Consider the following 13,885-nt stretch of genomic DNA (forward strand, 5'->3'; position numbering starts at 1 on the left):
TTATATGTTCAGTCTGTGATGAACTGGCGAAATGTCCAGGGTGAACCCCGCCTTCGCCCATCAGTAGCTGGGATAGGCTCCAAGTGACCCCTGTGACCCTAGTGAGGATAAAGTGGGTTCAGAAAATTAATGAATGAATGAAGTGTTGGTGATTCCTTCCTAAATGTGTGCTAGTGTTTCCCGTCACGCTAATGGCGGCAAATTCAAATGTAAAGTACATGTTTTAATATTTAGTCTCTAATGTGTCTTTGAAAGGGCCAAAGGCCTGGGGGGGTCCCACCAGGAAACCAGAGGGAACAGAACTTAGGACAGATTTGATAAAATGTCAGAATGGTATGAATTTTTGAAAAAAACTAGGCATTTTGGTGACCTTTAACCTATAACATGACCTTGACATTAGACATTTCACTGTACAAAATACTCTTACGATACAATATGGCACTTATAAGATCATTAAATGGCCCATCATGAACAGATTTATGACTGCACTGGACAAAAGAGTGAAGAAGCTGTGAAAGTTGTAATTTTCAGAGTTAAAAAGTAATTTTCAGGGTAGGGGGGGGTTTTGGATGAAAATTTTAAAAAAAATGACACAGGAGTGCTTAGAACATCTTGTTGCATCAGAAAATCAGGGCTAATATGGTATTTGATATTAAGCCCCCCCCCCATTATTAACCCTTCAGGTAACGTTCTCCTGGCTTTACTCCTCTTATAAGCCTCTCTCCACTTTTTTTGTTGGGCACGCAGTCCCCTCTCACTGCGGTCTTTTTGAAGCAACTTCTTTCCTGTTTCTCCATCTTTCCTCCATTTCTGTCTTTCTTTTAGTAAACACTGTTGTCTCCTCTGTACATCAGCATCACACTTGGCACGGTGGCATCTCTGCTTTTCAGCAGCACTCAATGGTGGGCCACACTGTAAGAAAAAAATTATCTAACTTAATTTAGTGTCCCCTATTATGAATTGTAACTCATTGTTTATATATAGTTTGATTTATGTCGAGTTAATAATCCCATCAAGGTAGCTGCTGCAACCATAATCCATTTGGACTACCATTAGGAAATGAAAGGAAACAATACAGTCTGGAAAATTCAGGAATGTGTTTACAAGATGTAGATGAACTAAATTCTATCTCAGATAATGTAAATTATTGACTTGAACCATAAATAATAGTTTGTAAAGTCTGAGTAAACTGGAGGAGATGCAACCCTATTAATGTAGTGCAACCATGTTACTCTAATCACAGTAACAGGGTTGCGAGTAACAGGGTTGCAAATCCAGACTAATGTTATCTTTTTCTCAGGCATAGAAGCTAGCTACTTAGCTAGCTGTTACTGCTGACCAAGAGGACACACTTACTTATGTAAATAAGTAAAGAAAAAATCAAAAAGAATTTGTCTTATTCTATTAATATGGGTAACAGGGTTGCGTGAAGTAGAGTGAGACGTTCAATCAAGGCTCACAATCTTATGAAAATATGAAAAATAGAAGAGAGGACATACCTTTGCTCTACCCATTCTTTTGGAAGACTGTTTGATGATGTCAATTCCAGCATATCATGCGATTCACTGCTTTCTTCTTCTTCTACCATGCTAAAAGGTTATGGGTAACAGGGTATGTTGTGGGACACAGGTTCCATGCATAATAATTATTATTTAAAATATTATGTTTATTAAAAAAAATGTTCCCGCAATTACAAGAGACAGCAATGAAACAAGTCATACCAAAAAAAAGAGATTTAAATTTCATTTTAACTGTTTTATTTGAGATTCAATTTGGTCATCAGGGGGTTGGGACAAGAGAAAAATGGCATTTTAGGGGGTACTCCAGACTTATTTGGTATTTTTAAAACTATTTACAAACATTCTTTTCTCCCAGTTTTTTTAGATTTGGTCTCAGGACGAGTAAATTTACACAGAAACTCCATGTTTTAGTATTTTGTACATGAATTATTTAAAATTTGATGGGTGGGACGGGACGTCAAATATCCTCCAATTCTGGAATAACCCATATATATATATATACATATATATATATAAATATGTATATGTGTGTGTGTGTGTGTGTGTGTGTGTACACACACAGGGGTTGGACAAAATAATGGAAAAACCTAACACTGTGGCATCATAGAAGGTGTTTCCATTATTTTGTCCAACCCCTGTATGTATATATATATATATATATATATATATATATATATATATATATATATACAGTACAGGCCAAAAGTTTGGACACACCTTCTCATTCTTTGCATTTTCTTTATTTTCATGACTATTTACATTGTAGATTCTCACTGAAGGCATCAAAACTATGAATGAACACATGTGGAATTATGTACTTAACAAAAAAGTGTGAAATAACTGAAAACATATCTTATATTCTAGTTTCTTCAAAGTAGCCACCCTTAGCTCTGATGACTGCTTTGCACACTCTTGGCATTCTCTTGATGAGCTTCAAGAGGTAGTCACCTGAAATGGTTTCCTAACAGTCTTGAAGAAGTTCCCAGAGATGCTTAGCACTTGTTGGCCCTTTTGCCTTCACTCTGCGGTCCAGCTCACCCCAAACCATCTCGATTGGGTTCAGGTTCGGTGACTGTGGAGGCCAGGTCATCTGGCGCAGCACTCCATCACTCTCCTTCTTGGTCAAATATCCCTCACACAGCCTGGAGGTGTGTTTGGGGTCATTGTCCTGTTGAAACATAAATGATGGTCCAACTAAACGCAAACCGGATGGAATGGCATGTCACTTCAGGATGCTGTGGTAGCCATGCTGATTCAGGTTGCCTTCAATCTTGAATAAATCCCCAACAGCGTCACCAGCAAAGCACCCCCACACCATCACACCTCCCCCTCCATGCTTCACGGTGGGAACCAGGCATGTAGCATCCATCCGTTCACCTTTTCTGCGTCGCACAAAGACACGGCGGTTGGATCCAAAGATCTCAAATTTGGACTCATCAGACCAAAGCACAGATTTCCACTGGTCTAATGTCCATTCCTTGGGTTTCTTGGCCCAAATAAATCTCTTCTGTTTGTTGCCTCTCCTGAGCAGTGGTTTCCTAGCAGCTGTTTGACCATGAAGGCCTGATTCACGCAGTCTCCTCTTAACAGTTTTTGTAGAGATGTGTCTGCTGCTAGAGCTCTGTGTGGTATTCATCTGGTCTCTAATCTGAGCTGCTGTTAATTTGCGATTTCTGAGGCTGGTGACTCAGATGAACTTATCTTCAGCATCAGAGGTGACTCTTGGTCTTCCTTTCCTGGGGCGGTCCTCATGTGAGCCAGTTTCGTTGGAGTGCTTGATGGTTTTTGCGACTGCACTTGGGGACACATTCAAAGTTTTTGAAATTTTCTAGACTGACTGACCTTCATTTCTTAAAGTAATGATGGCCACTCGTTTGTCTTTACTTAGCTGATTGGTTCTCGCCATAATATGCATTCTAACAGTTGTCCAATAGGGCTGTCAGCTGTGCATCAACCTGACTTCTGCACAACACAACTGATGGTCCCAACCCCATCAATAAGGCAAGAAATTCCACGAAGTAACCCTGACAAGGCACAGCTATGAAGTGAAAGCCATTTCAGGTGACTACCTCTTGATGCTCATCAAGAGAATGCCAAGGGTGTGCAAGGCAGTCATCAGAGCTAAGGGTGGCTACTTTGAAGAAACTAGAATATAAGATATGTTTTCAGTTATTTCACACTTTTTTGTTAAGTACATAATTCCACATGTGTTCATTCATAGTTTTGATGCCTTCAGTGAGAATCTACAATGTAAATAGTCATGAAAATAAAGAAAATGCGAAGAATGAGAAGGTGTGTCCAAACTTTTGGCCTGTACTGTGTGTGTGTGTATATATATATATATATATATATATATATATATATATATATATATATATATATATATATATATATATATATATATATATATATATATATATATATATTTATTTATTTATTTATTTATTTATTTATTTATTTTATTTTATTTTTTATACATTTGTATTTTTGAGTTTTCTGCTCTTTCAAATACTGTGTGTATATGCAGTATAATGAAGACGTCATTTGACAGAAGGGGAGATAAATGTCAAACTAAATAGAGAATGCCATCTACTGGCCAAATTGTGGTTTTTAATTTCAGTATTGGCCCAAAATTGCACCCAGATTACATCCCTTCCATAAAGAAATAACACACCTGAAGTAGAAGAGCACCACTGGCTTTTGCATTTTTTTCTGAAGTATTGAAGTTCATTCACAACTTAAGAAATGGAGCTTATTCATTTGTTTCACTGTTCATGCAATAAAGGCACAATAGAAGAAGAAATTAACAGAAAATAGTAGGTTAAATTTTGGCACAAGACTTATCCATCACATGTACAGTTTTGATTGAAGTGTGATTAAATGAGTAACTAAATGTAAAGAGGGTAAATGCAAGTGAAAATAGATGATAGAATCACTGTTAGTGTTTAAGTGTTCAGTTGAAACTGCAGTAAGTAGATAAGATCACTGACAGAATTGTCAGCTCTGTGCTTTCAGTACCAAGCAGATCTATGATGGGTGAAGTGTAGCTTAGCTTAGCAGACTGGAAGTGATAGAAAAAACTGCTGGCTATACTCTTCCAAAGCACAAAAAAGAAAAGAATTCCAATAGTTAGTGCAAAGGTGGACAAATGTTAATAGGTTAGTGAAGTTAAAATCACCAGAGCTGACATCAGGGGAAAATACAACAGAATTAGAGAATACTAACCTTCCTTCATCAGCACGCATCTACTCACGGGCCATTTTATTAGGTACACTCAGTAGTAACAAGGAGTACCCGATAAAATACTTCTATGTGAAACTATAGAGTATAGCAGCATATGTGCGTCTGACGCCAGGTTAACACCTATCAGAAATTAATGCTGTTGGTCACATTTTCAACTTCCCTACACTCCTGAAAATACCCATTATCAATCAAAATCTTACATCATGGGGTATATTTTCTACAGCCTGTAGAGAATAGAGTGATGAAGAGATGCAGAAGTCTTGTTTCCTCCTGAAAGAGGAGAAGTTATTTGAATTTTTGTACATAAAATTGTAGTAGTTGATTGGAAGTTAATGTTTACATAAATGTATGTATTGTTGAGCGAAAGTGTCTTGCATGACACTAATGTCAAATGAATTACTCTTCCAAGACATTTGTCTGTGGCTGAGGTATTACTGATGTAGTTGTGGTGTTGCTTCACAGCATTCCTGATGGAGCAGAGCAGTCGGTGTTTCCGTAGTGTGGACCTGCAGCAGGACTGCAGGCGTCTGCCACCCCTCAGCGTGGACGCCTACACTAACATCCAGCTGCTGGCCGTGAGTCCACATTTACTCCAACACAAACTGTTCATGTAAGCATCTAGGGCCAGATTTACTAACACTCTGATAATTCATTTTACTAAAGAGGCACAGACTAATGTTAGCTCTGGAAAGGTGTGGAGAGAGTTATTTTTGCACCAGGCATATTTATCAGAGTTTACCTTTCAGAGCACGATATTCAGGAAAAGAGAGTTGTTCAGTGATTCATGCAATCTGATTTACTTTTGTTTATAAGAGCTAATTTACTACCCATTGTAACATTATTTAGCACATAAAAACTTATCTTAAACCATTTATACACAGAGGAGGCACTGCCAAGAACAGGAAGGTTCAAAGAGAGATTATTCAATCCACTTTTTTCACATTTATTTGGAATGATAGAGGAAGGCCTTAGCAGAGCAGGTCTATTCCTAAACAGTCCGCATATGCATAACGTTGCCAGATATCCAAGAAATCACACATGGGTTTAATGAAGTGTGGCTTTCATATGGTGTCAGTGCTATCTTTACATCATGTCACCTTATTTCATTTCCTCAGTTGTGAGCTTTTCAGCAGTTCCCTCTGTGTCCACGTGTCTTCGGACAAAGTGGGGATAAAAGTATTTTAAGGTTCTGAAATAGTTATTTTCATCCTGTTCTACTGCAGAATATTTCTCCTTTTACAGCCTCTCCTTGGTCTGCATTGATGTTTCCTGAGAAAAACAAATGCATAAGACTTCCATGTATATTTGTCACATTACTGTAGTAAGCTGTCTGTGTGATTACAATCCCCAGGTGGTCAACAGGTATGTAACTGTACAATTTGGTGCTGTGCTAATTTTCATTGCTCTTGGTTGTTAATGAAATGAATTGGCTGCATCTGTGTGCATAAATCTGTAAATTAGATCACCTGCAGACATGCTGACTCTCATTAGTGCCTTTTCTGAACTATGCCCTTATACCAGTGTACACTGCTTACTAAATCTTGCCCTAGATATATACTTTTAACACACTACAGAACTTTGAAATATGCACAAAGCATCTGCAAATATAGTTAAAATGACTAAATGTGTTTTCACTCCACAGGGGAAGAACAAAGATGCAGTGGTGAGTACAACTCTTTATTAAAGGTGTGGGAAACATTCGTGACCAATTTTTCATCAAATCTGTAAAACCTCAGTCATATTCTCAGTATCATGAATCTTTAAGTCTTTCTGTGATTACTCACCTGAATGTCTTGCATATGCACAGAGGGAAGGGAGCTCCTGCTGTTTCCGCGTCGTGTCTTTAGCAGCTGCCACTGGGAGGCAGCTGCGTAAAACTCTGTTTCCCACAATGCACGTCGCGACAAAATTCCTCAGATGCCCGAGTTTCCTCTGTTTGTAAACACATGGTTTGTTTCTGGTGGATGACACTTCAAAATTGTTCACCGTAATGCAAGAGATTCAGGTGAGTAATCACAGAAAGACTTACAGATTCGTGTATCACGAATCTGCAAGTCTTAGGCTATGACTGAGGTTTTACAGATTTGATGAAAAATTGGTCACAAAAGTCTCCCGCACCTTTAAGCTCTGACCCTGTGCTTGCAACTTAATGGAATACTGCTAGAACTATTAACACACGCATGAAGATGGTTTAGACTTGACAGATCTTTTACTTGTTAAACAAGTATAAGAACAACAAACAACTTCGCAAGACAGTTTTAAGAAACAGTTTAGGTTCTTTTTTTTTTTTTTTTATCTTGCTTTTAATAATTTTTTTTTTTAAATGACTTTTGATACTACTTTTATTTTAACATTTGAATGATTTCATTTTAAAATCTACCCAATTGTTTTTAACACTATTTTTAGCTTACCGGCCGACAGGCCGTGAGCTATTGTCATCATGCGGCATCTGTCGTCGTCTGTCGTTCATCATCCATTAAAAAAATTTCAATCGTCTTCTTGTCCGAAACTACAATTCCGATTGACTTCAAACTTGGTATTCAGCTTCTTTATGATGATGTCAACAAAAGTTAGTGAAATTATTTGGATCCGGATCTGATTCTGGATTTGGTGCCACTTTGAAAAATTTCCCCATTATAAGACATTGGAAGTGGATCGATGCAATAACTCAGTAAATATAAATGACATCAAGCTGAAATTTCTATGCTACAGCCCTGATGGGGAGATGACCAAAACATAATGTCCACATGCTGATCAGGATCTTTTTCTGGATCCAGGAACTTACGGAAAATTTAACATGGGCTCTTATGGGGAAGAAAGTTTCAATCATCTTCTTCTCCAAAACTACAGTTCTGACTGACTTCAAACTTGGTATACAGCTTCTTTATGATGATGTCAGCACAAGGTATTGAAATTATTTCCATCTGGACTTGGTGTGACTTTGAAAAATTTTCCCATTGTAAGAGATAGGAAGTGGATTGATCCAATAAATCTGTAAGTATCAATGATATCAAGTTGGAATTTGAATTTTTTATAGATCTGATTGGAATATGACCAAAACATGGGCTATTTCTGTAATATAATAAATACACATAACTGGGTGATAGTAAATGGCATCTGGATACATTTCCCAAAGCTTTTAATTTGGCCGGTAAGCTACAGGGCCATTGGTCCTATTTTTTTATTATTTTTATAAATATAGTTTTTTAGATTTATTTTATCTCTTCTTCTTCTTAGCCATCAATGGCAGCTGGTGAAATTTTTTTTCGGGATCTGAATAAAGTAGTTTATGTTTGGAAAAAACAGATCTATGGTGCTCAGGTTGGACATGTTCCTGTGAGTGTGTCACATGGTGGGGGACTGTCACATCGACCACAGGGTTAACCACTGGGATGAAAGACAGGAAGAATTACAACTGTCTCATAACTACAGAAGAAGGAACTGATTTGCTGTTGTCACACTGGTCCCATCTGTAATGCATATGTCCCAACACATACTGCAGCTTTTGCAGCATTTCTTTAGTTTCAATATAATTTACTTTTTTATGTTGAAGAAATATCTGGATTGTTTTTTTTTTTTTTTTTAAATTTCATTTGAGTGTTAGATTGAGGTTTTTTTTTTCAAAAGATGACTTTTGCACCGGTAGATTTAGCCTTTGTATTCATTCACTATTATCCCTATAACTGTTATAGGTAATGATAGTTTTCATTAAATATAATAAAGGGGTGACTTAATAGGTCATTCTAAATCGCACATTGGTGTGAATGTCAGAGTGATTGGTTGTCTCTCTCTATATGTCAACCCTGTGAGGAACTGGCAACACACACAGCCCGAATCACAACTGATAAATATAAATAAATTATATAATATAAAAAGCACATCCCTTGGTTCTGCCAAACCAGAAGACTAAATCTAAATATCAATGAACTGTTTCACACTGACATAGAAATGTAGACATTAGTTACATCTGACTGAATCTGAATCTGACCAGCCATTGATAATCAGCACCATCAGTCACATATTTACCCAAACCCCCTGTCACTGCTTACCCACAGCCTACAGATTACAGAGGAGGGGTAGAATTAAATTACAACATGCTGAAATATAGTTACACAATTCACAACCAGTGACGCCATGAAGCTGTCACACACTGCAGCTTGGAATGATGATGGAAAAACGTTACAGTAATCAGCCTCTGTAAGTAAAGGTGTCCTGTTCTTTCAGGTCGTCCCTGTGGAGGTGGGATCTATTGTGTTGCAGTCACTAGATGGGACTAAGATTGAGCTGGAGCTCAGTGGTGGAGAGGACCTCCGCCCGGTTCTTGTGAGCCCCAGTGTGTGTGCTAATGTGGTGCTGAAGGTGAGTGGGCCGACACAGGGATTTAAACAAGTTATGAAAGAAGCTCCACATAAAACCAAAGGACCGATCAGTCATTTGTGTCCCCCTCAGGTTGTTTATGCAATCACACACAACCCAGCTGGAGAGATACTGAGTGCCATGCTGTCTCTGGTCCTTGGATTTGTCCAAGAAGCTCTTCTGCCTCTGGAACAGACATTTCACGTCATGTTTGTCCAGGTGGGGACAACCATTTTCTACACATGATAAGATGGAAACAAAGGGCACAACATGCCACAGATACTTGAGTGCTTCAGACTGGTTCTCTCGTTAACAGTCCACATGACTGACATGCTGTGGTTTTTTTCTGTGGAACAGGAGGTGGTGCCACAGCTAGCGGTCCGTTCCAGTGGAAATCCAGGATATGTGGTGGGACTGCCCCTTGTATCTGGACAAAGAACAGCAGAATATCCTTCAGATACATCCATTCTGGGGCCACACGGTGGTGGAGTGCATGGATTCGATTCTAACCGGAGACCTTTTTGTGAGGAGTTTGCATGTTCTCCCCGTGTTTGCGTGGGTTCTCTCCGGGTGCTCCGACTTCCTACCACCATCCAAAGACATGCACTGATACAGTAGGTTAATTGGTTAATCTAAATTGCCCATAGGTGTGAATGTGACAGTGATTGCTTGTTCGTCTCTATATGTTCAGCCCTGTGATGAACTGGTGACTTGTCCAGGGTGTAGCCTGCCTTTGCCCATAGGTAACTGGGATAGGCTCCAGCACCCCCTGCAACCGTAGTGAGGATAAAGTGGATTCAGAAGATGAGTGAACGAATGCATCCATTCTATCTGCTTCCTTCATCTGTTGGCCAAAGCATTTCACTTACACCTCAGCCTTTGTAGCAACTGGTTTAGTATGTTGATTTCATATTGATGAAGCTGTTCCAGACGAAAGATAACCAACATGAAAGAAACATGGTCATGACTACCAAACTGTGGTTTTATGTCAGAGGCCATATAACAATTGTGATGTGATTGAGTCAGTCTTGCAATGAAAGACATTCTCAGACAAAACTGTCATAAATTTAGGATAAAAATAATAGTGTGACTGACCTCAATTTACAGTATTTCTATAAACCAATAGACACATGGAAGGATTCACTGATCAATATATACTCATGTAGCAAAATAATGCTTCCCATTAGCTCATTTCTGAAAAGTGACTCATCCACTAAAACACACACATTTTCCCTCTAAATGGCATGAATTGACTTTCTCTGTCACACAGTCATAAAAACACATCTGTCTGCCTAGCTTCAGAAGTGCATTGTGAGTTATGCAGTTATCGTTAATTTAGCCGCTTTGTTGGTATGTTTTGTGATTTTCCAGACCCCTCTAGTAACTCTTTATCAAAAAAGTGACTGGTAAGAAATCTGTCAACTTTTTCTGGTGCTATTGGAGACTTTTGGAGACTCTGATGTGAAAGCGCATATCATTGTTTGTCTAAAACAAATCTCTGCACTAAATACAAATCAGTCCCATTGCCATTGACAGTTTTCTCTATTGTCTCTTTGTGCTCCATTTAGATTGTTAATGTAGACTGAAAATTAAAAATTTTGTCATTCAAAATGTTCATGTTTTACTGTGACTTGTTGTAGGCTCTGAAGTGGACCATAAGGTTAAAAACCAAACCAAACTGCAGAAAAGGAAGCTAAAAACTAAACAAACCCATAAATAACTAACCTAAGTAACTCCTCCAGAGTGTCTCTTTTGGGTCACTTTAGCCGGTCCCCAAGCCAAGATAAAGGACAGTTGGAATTGGGACATTAAAAAAAAACTAAAATTGACAGTGTATAGTACATTTGTAGTTCTAAACATATTTAGGGTGTTTTTAAACTCACTTTTTGTCTCAAACACAATGTTATTCCTCTCCTGCATCCTTCAATACAATTACATGCTCATTTCCAATTGTGCAAATTAGGTGATAAGGTCATTTAGCAAATCTGACTGAGTTTTAGGACAGACAATAGATACTTTCACTCCTGAGGATTTGGAAACACTATCCTGTCCCAGTACTTGTCCTTAACAGTTGTCCTCACTGGGATTGTTAGAAGCATTGACCCCAGGAATACACTGTCCCTCCTCTACAGTGGAGAGCAACAAGACTGTCTTCAGGGTTCATATCTGCGCTCCCCTGTTCTGTTTGGGCTTGATTCTGCATCTGGCTGCACATTAAGGTACAATATTGTCCTTGTTTGGACCAATCCCAGCACTGTAATCTTTTGTCTTAAAGTGTAGCTGATGATGACTTGTCTTTATCTCTTCAGACTGGAGGATACCTCCAACTGTTCCCTAATCTCTCAGGTGCTTCTGGATGTTCTGCGAGGCCAAAATTATCCCTATTATGTGGCTTCCTTCGGAAACTCCCCATTAGATAATCCACTGAACTGGGTGGCTATCAAGAGCAGCTTCAGCCCAGGGGTGAGCACTGTGTTAGGAAAGTTCACTGCCAGATTTCAGACAAGAGGCAGTGATTCTAAAAGAACATTTTCATTTGCAGGAAACCCAGAGCTGCAGCATTCCACTGTCACTTCATTTAGAAATTGAATGGACTAAATACGGAACCCAGGTGAACCCGCAAGCTCAGATTGTGAGCGTCAGAGAGGTCATCCAAACAAACAACAGCATCTTGGTAAGACTCAGTGACTGTTGACACACTAGTATTCCACTACTATTCTGAATTTCAATGGGGCCATGTTATTGGAGAATTGACCAACTTTTCAACAACTTTTTCTTTCTTTTTTTTTTTTTTTTTAGTTCTTTTTATTGAAAGAATTCAGTTTTTTTTTCATACATTGAAAAAACAAACAAATATACAAACTATACACATCCAGAGAGTGGGTGTAAAAAAACAAAACAAAAACATTTACAGCAGCTCATAATGGTCCTGGCATACAGGATCTCAAAGTAAAGAATCAATGTATAAATAAAGATAAATAAAAACAAAAACATATTTCCTTTAGAGGATTTTTGGGTTCATATTCATGCATTCATCTCAGCAAAATCAGATCTCAAAGGCCTCACATATCTCACCCATCTCTCCCAGTGTTGCACAAATACATCCATCTTCCATCTTTCCATCCTATAAATTCCCATGGTGATGTCTATCCAATTATTTATTATTGGTTCTTCTTGTGTCATCCATCGTTTAGTTATTGCTTTTTTTCCTGCAGCTAGTAATATGCTGATTAAGTATCTGTTTATGTTTTTGACCTCTGGAGAAATGTATCCCAAATACATTGTTTTGAAATCAAAAGGTAAGTAGGTATTAAGAATGATTTCTATGGCTTTATGCATTTCTTTCCAATAATGGTTAATTTTTGAGCATTCCCAGAATATGTGGAAATGATGTGCGGTGTGGCAACCACAATTCCTCCAGCATTGTGAATTCCCATTTGTATAGTGTGACTTATGGCTAGGGGTAATAAAGAAACGAGTTACGTTTTTCCAATAGAATTCTTTCCATAAGTGAGACTTTGTACTTTTCCATTGAAATTGGCAGATGTTTTGCCATTCTTTATCCATTATTGTTAGGCCTCTCTCTTTCTCCCATTTGTCTTTTATGAATCTTGTTGAGTTATTGTTAAAGTTATGGAGACTTTTATACAGTTGTGATATAATGTTTCTTTTCACATCTGATTTGTATGCTTTTATGAATAGCTGGATGATACTCTCCTTTTTGATGTTTTGGTTGTGATAGTTCCTTAATTGAAGATATCTATAGAAACCTTCTTTTTCCAAAGAGAACTTTTCTTTTAATATTTGAAAACTCATCATTTCATTTTTCTGTATGATGCTACTCAATGATGTTATACCCTTTTTAATCTACAATTTAAATCTGGAGTCTAATTTATTTGGTAGAAAGTCAGAGTCATATGCACACCAACTGAGAATTTTAATATCTTTTACTAATTTATATTCTTTTATTGTCCCTATCCACATTCTTAAGACAGATTTTATCCATTGATTTTCTATTTTGTCTATGTAGTCCTTCAGGTTTTTATCAGGTAATAATGCTTGAGTGGGGATGTCAGATAGTATTTTACATTCGATGTCTTTCCATTGTGCTTCATAGGATGGATTACACCAACATAATAATGCTCTAACCTGTGCTGAAACATAATAATTTTTAGGGATAGTAGCCCCCATCCTTCATTTTCCTTTGGCAGTTGTATCAACAAGTTTTTCAATGTGTCCATGGCCCATTGCATTTAAAATACATCTGAGGATCAGCTTGACAGAATGACACAGAATGTGGCACAAATATTCACTTGGATTCAGCTGTGCACTGATTAGAATTTGGTGGCTAAAGGTCACAGTTGATGTTGTCACTAGTCTACAAATTTTTGGAACATTTCTGCTTCAGTGATAAAATGTGCTAAATCTTAGATACTTAGATGAGGTGAATAAGAAAACAAATATTTTGAAGTCAAACTGGTAGCTCATGGAAGTCCATTTAATTTGAGGCATACCCCTTCTTTCAGTGATTCATAGAATTTTGACTCAGTTTGACCCTGAACCGTATCTCAGAAACTAGAGCCAGCAAGTCATTTGCTTTATTAGGTTCTTTGTAAGTGATCCACATCTGGTTACATTGCTTTTATTTTAGAAGCATTTTGGTATTAAACCAGTAATTTTAGCCACAAATACTAGTAACTGAAAGACCTGCATGAATGCATGGATGCATCACACTGAACTTACAATGCCTGTTATTACAAAATGTG

General features: G+C 37.8%; 1 protein-coding gene across 1 annotated transcript in view; it reads left to right on the plus strand.

The window, feature by feature from the left end:
* The window catches only part of LOC115427536 (tectonic-1-like), a 36,850-nt gene that overhangs the window by 19,510 nt on the left and 3,455 nt on the right, over positions 1-13,885 (plus strand). The window contains exons 6-13 of the mRNA XM_030146120.1: positions 5,226-5,338; positions 6,406-6,426; positions 8,988-9,122; positions 9,213-9,338; positions 9,477-9,565; positions 11,201-11,338; positions 11,429-11,582; positions 11,662-11,793. Coding sequence (XP_030001980.1) covers positions 5,226-5,338; positions 6,406-6,426; positions 8,988-9,122; positions 9,213-9,338; positions 9,477-9,565; positions 11,201-11,338; positions 11,429-11,582; positions 11,662-11,793 — 908 coding nt within the window. The remainder of the gene's footprint in view (positions 1-5,225; positions 5,339-6,405; positions 6,427-8,987; positions 9,123-9,212; positions 9,339-9,476; positions 9,566-11,200; positions 11,339-11,428; positions 11,583-11,661; positions 11,794-13,885) is intronic.

Source organism: Sphaeramia orbicularis, chromosome 10, assembly GCF_902148855.1.
Source record: "Sphaeramia orbicularis chromosome 10, fSphaOr1.1, whole genome shotgun sequence".
Taxonomy (NCBI): Eukaryota; Metazoa; Chordata; class Actinopteri; order Kurtiformes; family Apogonidae; genus Sphaeramia; species Sphaeramia orbicularis.